The following is a 17,745-nucleotide window of genomic DNA, read 5'->3' as shown; positions in this document are numbered from 1 at the left end:
ATGACCCAAAAATCCCCCCCAAAACTATGCGTGTTTGTATAAACACACACACACAGACGTATATGCATTATATATATATATATATATATATATATATGAACAATACATTACATTTATATTCAGCTGTAGTGCGGTGTGTGTGTGTGTGTGTGTGTGTGTGTGAGAGAGAGAGAGAGAGTGTGTTGCTATAACAACAGACTGCTTGGGTTTTTGTTTACCTTAGCAACTGTAGAGTAGCCGAAGAGTGAGACTGATTAGCTCGCTAGCGTCAGTTCTGTAATAAGCGCAATAGATACAAACGAAGTATTCTTTTATAAATAAAAACGTGTTTGTAAACGGTGTCGGACAATGGACTTTGAGTCTTTGCATTACTCGCTGGATTTAGCCGCGGCTAATGGTTTGACTCTGAGCAGCGAGCAGAGAGCCGCTCTTCAGACCTCGCTCGTCATTCTCAAGAGAAACTACAAATTCAGCCGGGTTTTGTTTTGGGGAAAGATTTTGGGGCTAAAATGCGACTACTTTATTGCGCAAGGAGTTGAAGAGGACGAAATGAAGAACAGAAAGACTTTGTACAGGTAGCAAATCACGTCTGTTGTTCAGACAAGCGCTTGTATACTCACCGCGAGGCTAAATTAGTCAAATAAGGCATTGGTTTTGCGATATTGGTTTAATTACTCTTTTCTGTTGGAAATGTATTTGGTCGCCGAAGTGAAAGTCCCAAAAATGGTGTAATTGAAAATAGTTTATTAGTAGGCACATAAATGTATTTTACTGTACCGCACCCATTGTGTCAGTATCATTTGGAAAAACTGTTTAATCTTGTTAGAGAAGGATTAATCATTTAGCATCATCATTCAACAGCTTGAACTGCATGGATTGGCACCTGCTCCCCCCAGCCACCGAGTCCATGATTGCAGATGTGGCACTAGCAGCACAGGGGAGATTCACAGGCGACCCGTCCCATGAGTACGAGCACACAGAGATGCGCATTAAGGGAGAGGGGGACGACGCCGCAGAGGAAGAGGTCACGGTGAGGCGAGGGGCATCTGGGTTACGGGACACAGATGGGGCTAAAATGAGCATGCGGCATTCTGGAAACAGGAAAACGAACAAAAGCCATGTTCCTTGGTTAATCTGGTATATCTGCACTTAATAATCATGATAAAATGCAGATCTTGCTTTGCTGACCAAACTTTATTTTTTAGCAATCAAAGAGTCTAAACATTTCAAGGAAAATTGGGAACACACACAAAAACGAATGTTGTGTTTGTGTGGCCGTGGTAATGTTTGGATGTAAAACAACTGTTATTATTTATTCGGTTTTCTGTTTACTCGTGGTTTATAACGGGGTGGACATGATGAATGGCAGGAGGCTTGTCGTGTGTTTATAGAGCGGTTAACGTGCCTCCGTTTCTGCAGGTGAAAGTGAATGAGGCGAGTAGATTGGCAACAACTGTGTCAAACATCAGTAAAGATGCGTCTGTAGTGCCACGTGGTGCATTTACCAAGAGCCCCTGCGGCAAAGTGCAGGCAAACCGAAGCTTTGGAGGTACAGTATGCTTACAGTCAAACTCTCAGCAGCAAATATACAAGTGTTTGTATATGTTTTCCCCCAGCAATCAAGTGCAGCTGTGTGAGTATAAAACTGAAGTCTGCATGTTTGCATTTCCTAGAAAAATGTAATTCATTTCAGTTCTCTGAAGACGCTTTCTTGTAATCAATCTTTATCTTTTTATGTTGTCCTTTATCCGAATTGTCAGATCTGTTTAAATTTTGCATACTCGATTAGGCTGACCATACGTCCTCTATTTCTAAATTGGCAAAAATGTCCAGGTTTTGTCTTTGTTTCTCAACTGGCTTGCTCTCCACAGTCCTCATACAATTGCAGTGCTTTGACCGTTGTCTGTAGATTTCAACATTTTGCACACCGCTCCACATTGTTTATGTACAATAGGACATTAGGAAAACAAAACCAAAAACTGAACATTTTAGGCAATTTGGAACCCTGGTTAGGACATGTCTGGGAAAAAGAAGACTTATGCTCACCCTACACGTGATTGCAGGTCTAGATCCTGTTGAGGCTGCGAAACTGCACAGCTATCTGCACTTCCATGAACCGGTTAACCTGAAAAAGAAGTCCATCTTGGAAATGTCTCACCTGAACCCTGCTATTGACTTTCTAGATCCTTTGAGCGAGGATGTTCCCAAAGGTAATTAAAAGGAATGATCTGTCATTACCTTCTCCATGATGATTTATTCTTGATGCGGTTTTATTTCCAGTCACAATACTGTTTGTGGAGGTATTATGGGAGTCTCCAGATCCCGCCCTCTAGTCCTGTAATGAAACGTTTGCAATGAAGTCTGAGCCCTTTTTTGCTTTAGATTACAATTCAAAGGTGAACAACACCTGTTAACACCGCTATACTTTCCAAAAACTGATGCTGACATGCAAATTGCATTTAGGAAGTCTTAATAGTGGTGGGAAATATGAGGAGAGTGTAAAAATCCTTCTGCGAGGCATCCCATGATCCCTGTAGCTGGATTTCCCTGGGTTAATGACAGATATGATTTGGCAGCTGCCTAAGGCCGAGCGAAAGCCAAGGAGACATCTGGGGTGTTGTTTTGCAAACTATGATCCCATTGTTCTCTTTTCTTTCTGGGAAGACGCGTTTCTTCATCAGCGATAAATCTCCCACTCGTATATTCTGGTGTGTCTTTCTGCCATGTTTGTCAGCTGGGAGTGAACTAACAAAACAGTTATTCAGAAAACTATTTGTCTGTTGTCGTTCCCCACAAATTCAAGTCAGACATAAGCTTGCTGAAAGGTATTCATCAAGCACGCTTCATGAAGCATTACCCATCGCTTGCCTACAGGCTACAGACCACTACTGATTGTTTACATCGAGTTCCTTAAGGAATATCTGGTTCTGCTGATCCCGAATCTTAACCAGATGGAATCTGACTTGTTTAACATACCAAGAGAAGCAATAGAGCATAATTTTAAGCCTCGACATTTACTGAAAATGTGGTTTGTGTCTCTGGCATACGAGCATTTATTGCAGAATGAATAGTGACCTTCTTGTCGAATGTAACCTTGAAAGGGGAACGATCAAGGCAAAGTCAATGATCACTCATCAAAGACTATGTAAATTATAGCATTTCCTCACTGGGAATATTGCTATCAGACACTGACTTAAAAGGCAAATGCCTCTTTGTTGTTTCTCAGTAGAGTCTGAAGGCACAGTCAACTTACTGGACACATGCCCAGACTTTAAGTGTGGTAGAAACATCTCAGCTGTTTCATTAAAAGAGGTGATCTGTCCTTATTTCTCTCTCTAAGGGATGGCCCCTCACCTCAGGCAACACTAGGCTAAGTTGATTTGTTTTGCCTGAAAAAGTAGAGCAGGTCTCAGACAGAGGGCATTCACCCACCCTGCGTTACAGTTTCTTCCTTTTCCCCTTGACCAATCAGGTGGAAAAAAACCCAATCCCCTCTCAAGGATTGCCAGAGGTGAACAGGTTCATCTGGACTCCTCAAATAGTGTGTAGAGGATACTGGGAATGGGCAGTGATATTAAACGCCACCCCCCGTTCGGCTTCACTCAGGTTTCCTTGAATGTGGCCTGGACAAGGATAAAGTAGGGAGATTTCCCAAGAACTTGGAAAGGCATAAAATGTTGTATAACTGCATGACTTTCAAGCCAAATATCAGACGAGAAAATCTAATTAGTGCATATTATCCTCAAAAACTTTTCTAATTAGTGAGCGCTCTATAGAACCGCTGCCTATAAATATTTGAACTCATAATAAAATCACAATGAGTGTTTTAGGTTAAACATCGTTAGCAGTTAATTTTCAGTGCTGCAATTCAAACAGACTTCACTAGCATTGAGCTTTGTGGTACTGGGCCCAAGCCAAGACCGGCAGCTGGATACAGGGCCCACCCAGTCAGAAAGACCCCAGAACGCCTCTTCTTTATACACCGCTGTGATAATAGTCACCCGTAACAGAGCCAAGTCTCTGTCACACGACTTTCTTCTCCAGATTTTACTCTGCGTCTGTCACACCATCAGAGTCTGGATTCTGTCAGCGGTTGTTATGCGTAATGGTTGAAAATTCAGGTTCAGTTTATACAAAATGCTTTTTGCCCACTCTTTCTCTTTGATCTCGCACAGTAGGATAATACTAGTCTTTTTCTTGTCATTTTTGCTTACTATGTGTGTTCTTCATGCAGGGTCATGGTGCCTCCAGCTTGAGCGGGGCGGCACTGTGTGTGTTTTACGCAGTTTGCTCTGGCTGGGTCTCACCTTCTTCCATGTTCCCCAGACCCCGCAGCATGGGCACATCTACATGGGAGACGGACTTATGAACCTTGACCTGCCCTTCATGTTATAGCAGCCAAAAGGACTTTAAAAGACAGCAAATGCTTTAATCTTACTCAAAGTTAATGTCCAATCAACTCTGTGATTTACTTGCACTATAATTTTCTTTCTGTTATTTAATTTCAGGAAAACATAAACATGTCAGTGTGTTTGGAAAGTTGAAGTTGCATCAGTGTTTTAACCTTTAAGGCAACTGGGATTTTCTTTGATTCAGACACGTGCACGCATAGAAACGTCTGCAAGTGAGTTAAACGTTTTATTTGCAAATCTGCATTTGCGATAACGTAATTTAACGTTCGTCTAAATCACATGGTGGAAGGAGGATTGAACACACAGCTCTAGATGTGACATTTTTGAAGCGTCTTGATGTTTCATGCACACTGGTTCTCTCTTGGTTTCTTTGTGCCAGAGGAAGCGAAAACCATTAAAAAGGTGCAAATCCTTTGTCATCAATCCTCTCAGTCCCATGAAAGTCACTGTTTTGATTGTCCATCAGTGCTTTATGTACAGTGGTTTGGGACTGTATCTGACGTTGTTTCTCAGGGCAGGATGTCCTACACTCATTCTCTTCTTGCACCACTTTAGCCCAGTCCTGTAGATGGGCTTCACAGATGTCACAGAGTAACGCGTCAGATACCTGTAACACCGTAAGAGGTATATAAATAAAATAATAATAATAATAAAATGAAAATATGATGTATCAAATATGTGACCGTACCGGTTGAGAGGTGGGTTGGATTTAGGCTTTGGTACACGGCCTTCGGGTAAAGGGGGTTTATGATCTGGTAGGAGACCTGGAAAGAAAGGAGGAGGAACTGGTTAAATGAGCTTAACTGATGGGCTGAAGAGTAGTTGATGCATATAATGTTGCATTCAGAATGTATGTATATAGAATTATAAGGAAAAGTAATCAGAGAGAATTGACAGAAAGCGGTTTAAAGAAGTTGTAGATATTACATTGATTTAACTGAAGCTGAGCAACACTGATCTTCATACAACAAACACCATAAAGCTGCAGCTCACCAGCACGATGGGCCATCTGTACACAAATTGCTATCTTGGTATGTTCCTGAGCACAGAGGCCTGTAATGCGCCGAGGAAGCATCCCGCCGTCTAAGCGAATGAACTGACTGAGTAACAGCACGTCCTGTATCAAAAAAGAGAGCGAGAAGACTTAAAGATAATGAAATTAAAATGAATGTAGCACAGTTAATACGTGTGAGCACTCACGGTGTAGTTGTACTTGTTTTGTAGGTTCCATCTGTAGATGGGACAGGAAGCTGTGGGGTTGGGAGGCTGTGGTTGCTCAGCCATAGGCTCTATAACACCCTCTATCTGATAAAAATGTGGAAAAAGCAGCATTATTATGGTATTGTAAACAGTATCAAGCTTAAGCAATTGCTGGCAAATTGCAAAGAAGAGATGAGACAAACAATACTGGTGAGTTATTGTTCAATACTGGATGCTCCAGGATGAATTATCCTTGCAGAACATGAAATATTGTTTGATTATATGACTAATTCCTTTTTAAATCTACATGCGAAAGAGAAGGTGTTACTTACAACGGTTGTTTTGCCATCTTTCTTCTCCACCACTGTAAAACACACAGCATGCTCAATGATTTAACACACTCTAATGCAGAGAAGTGAACAAAATAATAAAATATTGTGAATATGGTAAAATGTAAAAATGTTAAATTGAAAAAAAAAAATACGTTATATATATCTTTCATTACTATTAGTCGTTGTATTGCAATGCAACATGCACTTGCATGAACATTTTGAAAACACAAATCAGTAATCTTTCATAACACTTTTGAACATTTTGAAAACACAAAAGTAACGATAACACTTTATTTTACGGTGCCCTTGTTACACGTTACCACAATAACAATAAATGATGCATTATTACATGAAAATAACCCTCAGCCAAACTCTTCGCTAACAGTACGCACTGCACTCAATTAATATTGCTCCGAGCTTAAAAGCATAATTATACTGTAACAAGAGTAAGCGAATTAAACGCTCTGTTACGTCCCAGATGTTCAATATGTACTCAGTCTGTAAAGCAATATCATTTAAGTGCTCAATAACAGCTATGACATGAAGAGGACACGCAGCAGTGAGCTGTACAAATGTCCTGAAAACAGACTGCAGTAAACTCACCTCGTCTAAGTCCGCGACAAGGCGCGATCCCAAGAAAGGAGGGCTGCGAGAAACCCGGTGTCCTCTGAAATAAACCCTTGCTGCTGAGATCGCTCAGAGCTGTCCTTACGGACCGCAGGACGCAGCGCACCGCCATGATTCCTCCCCGTATGACACTCACTTCCTGGTTGATGACGTGTTTCCGCCTCCTACCGAGAGACGCGCGAGGACCCCTGTTATTTTGGCGGTCTATTCGAACGAGTAAATATTTCAGTTACACTCCTTATGGTTGACAAAGATTAATGTTGACCTTAAACTCTGCTCGCTTTTGTTTTTCACTTACTCTATATCTCAATTTACAGGTAGAGTGTTAATGTAAGCACACTTCAATTATAGGCTATTTGTCCCCAGGTGAAAGCTACAGTCAGTTACTCATTCCCGAGGTAATGGTTAAATTAGCTCCAAACATTTGTAAATAATTACTGTTTCTTGAGATACATTTATTTATTTATGTAGGCCATTCTGTGAAATTTCTGGAAGAACAATCTAGACCCGAGCTGATGTCAATGACGGGTTAGTCAGATAAAAAGGTGAGTTTTGTAGGTGTGATCGACATATTAGCAATAAAGAGACTGCATACGAGCTCAATAGTTACTGAAAGTAATAACAAAAACTGCTTTTTAATTTTATATAATGTGCCATGAATTAATATAGCCTACATAAACTCTTTGTGCCCCCCCTCGCTTTAGTTGAGAAAGTGCATCTAACATGTCATTAAAAAGTCTATGACTATGACTATAAGTCTATGACTATGCAAAAGTCTACATATGTTAGTAGAGATGCGTAATATATATTTTGCAACTATTGTGTTAATCAACAGGTGTGCATATGAATAAGTGGAACATAACAGCACTCTTGCAATGCAAGGCTTAATTTTTTTTTCCGAAGATGAAAATTAGATCTAAACCCTTTGAACTAACCTTGTGCAGCCTGTTTTTTGAATTTTACAACAGTTTATGACGTCATGCTTATCGTGACTGCAGTAGAGATATTTGCCTTAGTTTCAAGTCTTATCTGCTATCTTCACTAGCTTCACAAGAAGCAAGTTAATTCAAAGAAACGAACAACAGAAGAGGAAGAATGCAGTCGCTTTATCTAAATGTACGAGGCATCTTCCATTGTACTGTGATTTATAGAGACTTCACAATGTTCACTTCGTTGATGCAGGGATTTGTTTGCATCAGTCCCTGATCTTAAAACTCTCTCATGTCACTGTTACCAACTTGCCATATAAATGAAACTGTATAACTAGAGTTTAATATACATATCAGCATCTAAATGAAAGATGTAAATTCACTTTATTTTATAGAAAACTTGCTCGAGACACTTTGAAATTGATCTGCGGTATAGCTTTCATTGCTGTGAAGTAAAAAAAAAAGTTGGATTGATATACTGGAAACAATTGTGTCACTGAACGTTTATTGAATTGTTTTTTAATAAGAATCCTTTTCATAAATCACATTCACTTGAATCTGCCGGAGCAGAAAGGTAGGACTCAGGTTACAGTTTTAGTTATGAGCCAAGACTTGACTCTAAATTTATGATGACTTGTGGTCTGGAAATGCTTTTCTTCCAGATGTTTCCAGATTTTCACAGTGTGTAAAATTCATTGATATGTGCACTTAAGAGTGGGAAATAACCCTGAATTTATCTACACTGTCTTGATGGAAAATGACATAGTAAATAAATGTATAATTTGTGTTGATACGAGACATTTTTTAGACATTAGGTAGTAAAAGAACAATGTATACAAGCTGTGAAAATTGCCAGCTGCCTTTGCCAAGTTCAGAAAAAAAAAATCACATAGTATATCGCCACACTGTCCTGACTTTCTCTTACATTGTTTGAGATGCAGGTGTTTTACTTTTCTTTCTTTTTTTGCAATAGTGGATTATTTGCTGGCTTTCTATGTTCCTCGTGTAAACAGACTTTCAGAAAACATGCAGATTAGATAAACACAAAAAGCCTATCATTATGTATTTGTGCCTGTGCATGTTACATGTATTGCCGATGGTAGTTGACAAAAAAGGCTAGCAGATGGCTGACTCTGTGTGCCCTCACAAAGAAAGGCCTTTCTAAAAGTTGGTAAAGTTACATAAAAAGCCTTCCCATTCATCTCTCCTCAATTTTAAGGGAAACGAGAATGCCCGACCACCTTATTCATGGTCCTTGGCAAATATCTCAGTGGTACTGATGGAAATAGATGTTAACAAGGTCGTTTCTTTAGTGAACAAGCACATAAATTCACACGGATAGTTATTGGCCTTTACACTGGCGCCCCTTGGATCTGGTGGGTCCTTAGAATTTCTGGCAGCTTTGTGAAAATTATTGGTGTGTTGAATAACAGGCTCCTCTTGTACTTTCACACAAAACCAGTCGATCAGAGAGTTCTTATGGCGTAGTTGAAGGCCTCTGATTGTTATTGTGTCTGTCCCTCTTGATTTACAGATATAAGTTATGTAGTTTATCCCTGAAAGAGGGCACAGTGTCTTAAAAAAAAGACCTCAGGCAGAGAGTTTCAGCTTCACATATGACATCATATATTGGGAGCTGAATTTGAGGGAAATGGTGGGAAACACTTTCCATGAACCTCAGTGAGAGGAACCATTTGTTTGTTGTTTAATAATACTTTTGGCACTCGAGTCCTGAGGATATTATTGTGTCTGTAACAGTAATGTAATCCATATCGGCACATCTGCTAATCTTGGGCTTGACCCAGAATTCAAGTGCATGCAGGCAGAAGTCTAAAATGTAGCCTATTTTTGGATTCAGAAAGTGATGGGTTTCTTGTATTTCGTGTGTGTGCATGTGTTTGTCGTGCCACACAAAGCATGCTTTGTTTCTCCAAACTCATTTCTTCGGCCATCAACACCTCAGTGGTCACATTCCTTGACAAAAGTGCTATGCACAAATGGAATTTAAAGTGTCTGGACACCTTCTCATGGGCTTTGGTATTCAAATGCAACGTGGGGCTCCTTAAAAAGCAGCTAAGCTGAGTGTAGAGTAAATCAGATCGCTTTCAGAAGATGAAAAGACATCCCCACAGACAAAGATGGAGGACAATGGCTCCATGTTGATTCAGTGTCACGGTGTGAAGTTTTGTGTGCATGCAGGAGATTAGCGCTACTGAAACACGTAGGGGGTCATGACTTCAGGAAGAGCCATGTAGAGGTCACTGCCAGTATAGGAGTGCTGATGCAGACAGTAACACTGCCTGAAAGACTAAATATCAGATTGGTCTCACTGTTTGTGGATTGTTTGAATGCAAGCTAGTAAAACTCAGCGCAGATTGCACAATTGTTCCTGAGTTGAAAAGCCTCTCTAATTCAATCAGCACAGAGAAGCTTTGCTGCCTGAATAATTTCACTGTAAATCTGCTGTAGACCGAGTCAAGTGCGAAATTTGAAAACAGACTATCATTAGTTCCATTTTTCTTGTATTAGTCTGTAACCAGACCTAAGTGAGCATACTTTGACTACACTAGCATGCTTATATGAACATGTAAACGATCCCTTTTTACATTCAGCATTACTACACAAACTCATCACAGACCTCATTCATCAGAAAAAAGCCTCTTCAGACACTTCCCTGCTTGTCTGAATCCAGATGGAGTGATACATGAATGATGGCATTCATAATATCCACAATGTGTATTCACGGCCCCTGTCCGATCAGAAATCTGGGATATATCACACTGCCAGCGACGTGAAATTTCACCCATCCGCACTGCAACAAATGTCTCTCTTTCATCCTTTCTCTGCCTCCCTTCCTCACACCCTCCCTCCCTGGCCTTGCTTTCCTTCTAGCTCTCTCTCTTTTCCTCGTTCCCTTTCTTCTCTGCTCCCACACTGAAGCCAGGCGGCTGGAGAGTTTCTGGGTGTACGTGCAGAGTGGCAGAGGCTCTACTCAAAGAATCAATGCGCTTTTGGAAAAGCCTCAGGAGATTCAGGCCTCTCCATGTCCCCGTTCTTTCTCTTCAGGCCCAGACTCTTCACATCCGCCAGCTTCTATCCTCATGTGCCCTTTTCATTCTCTCACTTCCTCTCAGGCTATCTCTCTCTCCACCATTCTCTGGTTCAGGCGAAATATATGCGTACACTTCGTCCCCATTAGCGCTAATGTCATGCAAGACGCATCCCAGTCAACACAATGACCGATAGACTCTAAGAGAGGAAGCTTTTTTTTGTATTTTCCACTTTGTTTAGTCACAATGTTTGTTTTATTTTCTAGTGTACAGTTTATGACCTCACCTTTGTGTTTTTTCAGTTATCTGATTGTGCCTTGTCCATTTGCAGTGTTTTCTGGTTTAGAACCACCCACTGAAGACAAGAGGAGGCATATAAAATGACCAACTGCAGTTTTGGTTTTTACATAGGGGTGGGTTTATCTGACATTGATATCTCATAAATAGAGCACTGAACAATAAAATGGGTTGCATTTTCAAATAATGAAAATGGCTCTCGCCAAGACAATGCCAGCACAAGAAATGAATATTAAATATGGAAGAAAATAAGTGTACTGCTTCAGTCTAAGTGAGACTTGTCATAGCACTTGGTTATGATTACTTATATTGTCCTCATTTGTAAGCTGCTTTGGATAATAGCGTCTGCTAAATGACTAAATGTAAGTATGTGCAGACAGTAATCCAAATTTTTGGCTATCCAAAAGTAAGTTGCCAATTAATCAGTCGCTCAGTTATGCACAGGAATATATCCCATTTACTCGGACTAAGACTAAGCTCAAACAATGCTGAATTTATTCCAGATAACTCATGTCAAACTGCCAAATCCAGCATCTAGGTAGTTCTTCCACAGAAGTGCTCTTTGTAGTAGCTTGGTATTTTGCAAAAAGAACTTTTTGTTTTCCCAGCAGACCAATAAAGCATTTGCACGCCGACTCTTTGAAACAGCAGCAGACAGCTAGTCAGACCAGAGCTTGATCATTAAAGAAAGAGCTTGCCATTTTTGTGTGCAATATGCACCAGATGGTAAGTGACCTCTGGGTGGTCGGTCGATAAAACAGAAATGCGATTGTTGCTGAATAACTTTTAAAAATTAATACGATTTTGTGACTTGTGTCCCCCTGTGACTAGTTTTTTTCTCATTGTAGTAAGACCTTTTCTTGCTTCCTCTCAGGTGGATACCATGGGCTCTCATGGCTCTTTACAGGCTCTCATAATCAAATGAGATAGCTTAAGCTTATTCTGAAGAAGGAAAGAGTTCACATGTAGTATTTAATATACACACATAACACGTTTTTGCAGTTGTACTCACATTAACCACAATGTATGTAATGTAATGTTGTAAACATAAAGACGATTTTACAAAAGAAAATAAAGTGAAGCTTGTCCCACATGACCACGCTGGTTCTGTAACACACGCCAGTTCTCTCTAAAATAAGTCAGCCATATTTCATCATAATTAAAACCTGACGCTGAAAAAGGAGGTGTAGCGTATTGTCACGTCTCATTTACTTTCTCTCTTTTGCAAAAAATCTACTAAACTCAGGCTTTGAAATATAAATACAGTAGGTGTTTGTTTGAGCTGCGATCCACGTGACACCCCCCTCATGACAAATGTGCCTTTCAGAGGAAATGACCACCTGCCATAAGATGACATCACTGTCTTCCGCTCACTATCACTATCAGTCTTGTTCTCCCGTTTAATTATTTACATGACCATTTGCTCATTATGATTCACCCACTGAGGCTGGGAAGCTGTCAGTAATATATAAGCCCTGAGTACATTTAAGCAGCAACTCTACACATATTGCATTAGATGACAAAATATCTGCAAACAAATGATGCCAGACATTTTTACAGAATTAGACTATGGCTTATGTGTCTAAATAATTTTCAAGTTTATAGCCTGCATTACTTAACTGACTTGCTGTGGAAACCTTGAGTCTGTTTACCTGTTACTGCTGTGCTTAAATTGTCCAATAGGTGGTAGTATAATTGTTAGAGATAAAGCTTGCGCGATACATTGCATTGAGATCATCTTTTAAAAGTCTGCAGATCCACGTGGACTGGGAGATGAGCCAGATAGGAGACATTAGAGCAAAAAACTGAATATAAATAAATAGGGATCTGCCACTGTATAATATTTTTGAATGAATTCAAAATGGCTTTATTCTAATTGACCTCATAGACGAACTAGACCAGTAAAACGTTCAAGTAACCATGAATGTCTTCAGCGCTAGGGGAGTTAGTGATGCTAGTCTGGAAAGTATGTGCCTAGATAAGAAATGTTCCTGTTGACAGGTTAAAAGACGAAATGCAATACTTTATTAATGCATCATTGTTTTTGTTATCAAAATGACCTTCATTAGCCCCCAATTTATCATTCTTGAGTCAACACAATGAAAAAAAAAATGTCTAGAAACAGTCTACAGTTTGAAGGACACTCCATTCACATACTTCCAGCGCATTGTGTGTGTCTAAGGTGGAATTCTGTGAAAAACCCCGTGCTCTGTTCACCTCTCAGTTGGGGGTCATTCACTGCCAAAGACTTGAGATGGTCTCCTCCAGCCTCCCTGTAAGTGTAGAGAGGAAAAGCAGGTAGTCAAGAGCTTCTTTAGTCTGAAGTATATGCCTAATTAGAAGACGTACTCTTACGAAAAAGCGAAAAACAAGGAAATAGGCAACAAAGGTCATAAACCTAGGCCAAGAACATGCACTTTGGAATAACAGTGAGTGAATTCTCGGGTTTCTTATGAGCATCGTATGATAAATTTCAATTGGACGCATCCTGATATGGCTGATATCTTCATTTGTCAAGAATGTTCAGTTATGGGCAAACTGCCCTAAATATCGATCCTGATATTGCGTTACATACAGCATAATGTAGCTATTAAGACTAACTGCAGCAGACCAAAGATAATTGTCCAACAAGAACATGTTCCTTTGTTTATATCTGATAGAATGGTAGATTGAAGAGTAGCTTTCGAGGTTCCCTGGGCCAGAGTTTTAGTATGCCACCTGTTCAGTGTTTTTCTTTCGGTCATTGTGCAATTCTTCTTTTTTTACCTCTCCTTTGGATCAGAATGGGATTTTTGTTCATGCATCATCTATGTAACTTTAGATTTTTGCCAGGCTTCTGTGGATTCTGTGGGAAGGTACTCACCACATATTGTGTATTTTCAGAGTTAACCTCATGTTTTAAACCTTCTCATTTTTTGCTTTGTTTGAAGATGTTTTTGCTAATATTTAGTTTGAAGCACCGAGGGAACACTGACACTGAAGTGAACCCTACTGTGTTCGGACTGTGGGGTTTGTTTAGCTGCTTTTGAGGAAAAGGCGCAAGTGTTTTATTTTTCCCTTCTTGCGTACTGCCTCCTAAGGATTTCTATCCATCCAAGCAAAGTCCAGCTGAAGCAGAACATTTTCAAAAAGACCTGGATGCTGCCAAGCGGGTTGGTATCATGCTGCTTGAAGAATCTCCATTATGTTTTCTTTTTCGCTTTGGCAAGTGGAAACTAACACTCCTGGTCTTGCATCACTCCCTGGAGAAGGACTATCCTTTATTTTATGCTATTCTGCACTTATTGTCAAGTCAGCTGGAAGTAATAATGTAATTCTGTTTGTTTTGGACAAAGATCAATGGCAAGCATTTGTTTTTAAGAGAATTTTGATTCTCACTTGAGCAGAAAAGCCAGACCTTTACCGAAATTCTTGTAGAAAATATGTCAATATTGTTATTAATTAAACCTCCTGGAGTTTCCTCATGAATTAAGGTGATGGATAGCAGAAGTTGAGACTCCTTGCCAGTGGTTAGTGAGAGGGCAGATGTTTTGAGGGGGTACATACCTAATTAATTAGTTTGTGATGTAGCCAACTGGCATAATAGCGTTGGACTAGACTCCACTGTCCTGAAAAGGATTCTAGCCATATTGATACTGATTTGTGGTTAGAGCACCTGCAATTGTTTAGAATTAAAGGGGTCATATGATGTTGCTAAAAAAAACATTATTTTGTCTATTTGGTGTAATGGTGCAAAAAACACACACACACACACATATATATATATATATATATATATATATATATATATATATATATATATATATATATATATATCTCACATACTGTACATTTTTGTTTGTTTCTCCTTTCAGCCCCAGCTATTCAGTGCACTGTGATTGGCTGAATACCGCAAGCATGTGTTGGAAATGTTACACCCTTACCATAACATGATGCCACGTCCCGCGCTGTGACACCAAAACAATAAAGCACATTACAAACGAGGCATTTGTTGCATCCAGTAGAGGCATACTTACTTAATATCATGACTTAATATTACTTATTACATAAAGGTTGTGAGTCAAAAGCAGTAGTTTCACTTTTACAATGACACACACAGTGCATCCAGCACATGGCACCCGCAGCAACACTACAGCGAGAATAATAACGTCACCTTCTTTCTTTGCATAAACATTTTGTTGATGTTTCAAAAAACCCCACTCTGTGATGTAGAAAAGTTGGAGCATGTTCAAACAAGCCATTTTAGGGTCGTGTGGACAAGTCATAACTTTTATAAAGAATATCTCTGGTTTTGAAACTTTAATCTTAGCAACTTCAAGGATCTTATCTATGCACTAACAGCTTGTAACACTCCAAAGAGAAAGGAACATTTTAAATGGCATCATATGACCCATTTAACTTGAAGTTAATGAATAAATAAGTTGTATTTGTAATCGTGTGCAGATTCTCATTCACATGCCTTTCTGTCTATTTTCTCCAAACATCAATGTATTTGGTGGGTGGCGTAGGAGAACATTGCACATCAAAGTGATGAGCATGACCTAAAACTTATGCACTAACATCTGCTTGAGCAACATGGGAGCGAATCCCACAGTAGATAGGAACATTTTGATGGGTCTGAAAGAACTTAAGTCTAAGTTTCATCATGCATCTATACGTGAGCAGTTGTTTTGACTTTGCCAGTGGACCAAATGAAAACACTGACCTTAAGATTTATCTTTCCATAACAAGCACTAAAACACACCCCAATACACAACCCACAACCAAAAGAGCAGATGGAAGAGCGGATGCTTGACACAACACCAAGATGAAATTGTGTTTAGAAGGGATGCCTCTTATTGTTGCATCTGTTTCTGATCTGTGTTTTTTTCCATGGCATGTTAGCCTGACAGGAAGAGCTTAGCACACAAAAAGAGACGGGAATTTTTCGGGAATCGCAAGGCATGGTGCTAGATCTATCTTTATAGGAACCAGTTTGCTCTAAATCAATATAAACTCTTATTTAATGTTCATCGTTAACACTGCATATGGTCTAGACCTATCTAGAGATTTCAGATTATATTATGAAAGAAAGCTGAATTTCTTTTCTGGATTATGTAATGTAATAGATGTGGTTTAAGGTTATATACAAAAAAAGAATGAAGCTGAGTACAAGGCTGCTTGCTACTAACTGTAGCCTATTACAGTTTGTTGGTCGTACAGAACTATATTGCTACTGTGAGAGACAGTTTGATTCAGTGTTCTCAGTAACCCATAAAAGACAAACCATCAGTTTCCACAGCTGTCCAAAAGTCCAGGAGGGACTTCCTCCGTTCACATGAAGTCTCCTTTCCTCCCATAAGCCTGACAGGCTGTTGATTACTATATAGGGCTCATATGTTAACTGGCTCCCCTACCGGGGTGAGTATGGATCTGATTAGGGGTAAGTGCGCTGAATAACCAGAAGCCTCATGAGAGGTGGCTAATATAAAACAGACCTCTCTACAACACCAACAAATCATGAAGAGACCTGTCTTTGTCTCTATGATACTGGACAAACATCTCTTCCTCAGAAAGCCACACTGAGTCAACTTAACCTGCACTATTGCTAAAGATTCCTCCTTTTTTTCCACCACCTGAAGTAATATCTACATTACCTAAGGCTATGCACTCTATGCAGTTAGAGAAGGCTTTAGATGCCAATAATAGGGAGTGTGTGAACTAGGACAAGTCATGTGTGCTTTAGGGTTTGTTACCACAGTTATGGCCATCCCTGGAGATGTCTTTGGGAACTGCTGTTTGAGAGTTCTTTTGGAACTTTTAACATTTTTAATATGTCCAATATAAAACCACTTAGGTGCTTGTTGGAAGCCACCAGACACAGTCCAGAGACTGCTCTAAGTCCATAAGTTATCTTAGAGGAACATAGATATTTGGCCGTAATACAGATGAATCTTTTGAGGAGTTGAAGTCTTTATTAAGTTTATATGTGGGCTAAACCATACTTATCTTTATTGTGGTGACCCTAAAATACAGTTTTCATTTTTAAATATTGATAAAGATACTAGATGTCTCTAAAGAAAGTGGAAAGCATGTCCAGATATGGATGAGGTTATCAGTGGCCATGCAATCATGTTATCACTAAATAACCTCAGCACGTCTGAACCCCAGATATGGATTACTTTTACACTTGCATTGGATACAGTTTCTCGGTTTTGCAGGTTTAACTTTTGGCAGTCTAAGTTGCAACCACCTGTTTTCAAGACTATATGGCTTTTCTTGCCATCGTAATTGAAGCATAATGTCTCCTAATGAGACATAGCCAGAGTAAACCTCTGTCAATCCCCATTGGTGTATCTTTGATTTAGCACTGAAGAGAAGCATTTAAGCATTAATTTGAGAAGACAAGTTGAAGCTTTGTGATACCACAACCTCTGATATAAAAGAAGCCCGCTTGGCTTTAAGTTGCAGACCTAAAAATTACTGGGAACTGGGCCAGAATGGTTTCAAATGACTTGCCATTCACTGTCAACCCAGCTGGGTCTTTATCACAAAGTATTTTTTTCAGTACTGTATATTTGCTTTAATTAACCAGAAGTTTTTTTAACAGTGACCATATTCTTCTGTGATTTCTCAACTTTCAAGGTTATGACCCTGTCTCCATTGTATATCATTAGAAGCCGAATGTTCTGAACCCACTAGGGGACATTTTATCCATGGACTGTGTTGCCATTCTCAGCTTACCCTGTGCATAAGAAAAAAGCTGAGCCTTTCCATGTCTGGAGTGACCCCTAGTCTAGTTCATTTCGTACAGTAAGTTTCAACATGCTTGTAATGTCTTGTTTAGGAAGTGGACTTGGTTTTTTGTTGGATTGTGTGCACCGCTGGGTCTGGAGAACGAGGCCTCTGTTCTCTCAGG

The 17,745-nt window shown here is 39.7% G+C and overlaps 2 protein-coding genes and 1 long non-coding RNA gene across 3 annotated transcripts; 1 reads left to right on the top strand and 2 right to left on the bottom strand.

The window, feature by feature from the left end:
* The first annotated feature begins 213 nt into the window (after nucleotides 1-213).
* rsph9 (radial spoke head component 9) lies at nucleotides 214-4,474 on the top strand. The gene is made up of 5 exons (XM_043236174.1): nucleotides 214-575; nucleotides 862-1,030; nucleotides 1,420-1,549; nucleotides 2,064-2,210; nucleotides 4,235-4,474. The coding sequence occupies exons 1-5, from the start codon at nucleotides 349-351 to the stop codon at nucleotides 4,393-4,395; spliced, it is 834 nt and encodes a 277-aa protein (XP_043092109.1). The 5' UTR covers nucleotides 214-348; the 3' UTR covers nucleotides 4,396-4,474.
* On the bottom strand, nucleotides 991-2,981 carry LOC122342405. Its single transcript, XR_006250555.1, has 3 exons — nucleotides 2,239-2,981; nucleotides 2,047-2,125; nucleotides 991-1,091 (listed from the first exon to the last, which is right to left on the bottom strand). It is a non-coding gene; the product is annotated as an uncharacterized LOC122342405 (long non-coding RNA).
* Nucleotides 4,475-4,619: 145 nt separating the features above from the next.
* mrps18a (mitochondrial ribosomal protein S18A) lies at nucleotides 4,620-6,716 on the bottom strand. Its single transcript, XM_043236175.1, has 6 exons — nucleotides 6,548-6,716; nucleotides 5,945-5,976; nucleotides 5,613-5,717; nucleotides 5,406-5,529; nucleotides 5,101-5,176; nucleotides 4,620-5,019 (listed from the first exon to the last, which is right to left on the bottom strand). Exons 1-6 carry the CDS (start codon nucleotides 6,681-6,683, stop codon nucleotides 4,875-4,877), a joined length of 618 nt encoding a protein of 205 aa, XP_043092110.1. The 5' UTR covers nucleotides 6,684-6,716; the 3' UTR covers nucleotides 4,620-4,874.
* Between the last annotated feature and the right edge of the window lie 11,029 nt (nucleotides 6,717-17,745).

Source organism: Puntigrus tetrazona, chromosome 4 (assembly GCF_018831695.1).
Source record: "Puntigrus tetrazona isolate hp1 chromosome 4, ASM1883169v1, whole genome shotgun sequence".
In the NCBI taxonomy this organism is placed as follows: domain Eukaryota; kingdom Metazoa; phylum Chordata; class Actinopteri; order Cypriniformes; family Cyprinidae; genus Puntigrus; species Puntigrus tetrazona.
This window is presented reverse-complemented; position numbering and strand designations above follow the sequence as displayed.

Bases quoted from the DNA above. Each gene is read 5' to 3' on its own strand.
- rsph9 (XM_043236174.1), top strand. From the start codon at position 349: ATGGACTTTGAGTCTTTGCATTACTCGCTGGATTTAGCCGCGGCTAAT. The intron at 1,031-1,419 runs GTGAGGCGAGGG...CCGTTTCTGCAG, and splicing joins CCGCAGAGGAAGAGGTCACG to GTGAAAGTGAATGAGGCGAG. The intron at 1,550-2,063 runs GTACAGTATGCT...ACGTGATTGCAG, and splicing joins GGCAAACCGAAGCTTTGGAG to GTCTAGATCCTGTTGAGGCT.
- mrps18a (XM_043236175.1), bottom strand. From the start codon at position 6,683: ATGGCGGTGCGCTGCGTCCTGCGGTCCGTAAGGACAGCTCTGAGCGAT. The intron at 5,977-6,547 runs GTGAGTTTACTG...TGTGTTTTACAG, and splicing joins TTGTCGCGGACTTAGACGAG to TGGTGGAGAAGAAAGATGGC. The intron at 5,530-5,612 runs GTGAGTGCTCAC...TTTTTGATACAG, and splicing joins AAAACAAGTACAACTACACC to GACGTGCTGTTACTCAGTCA.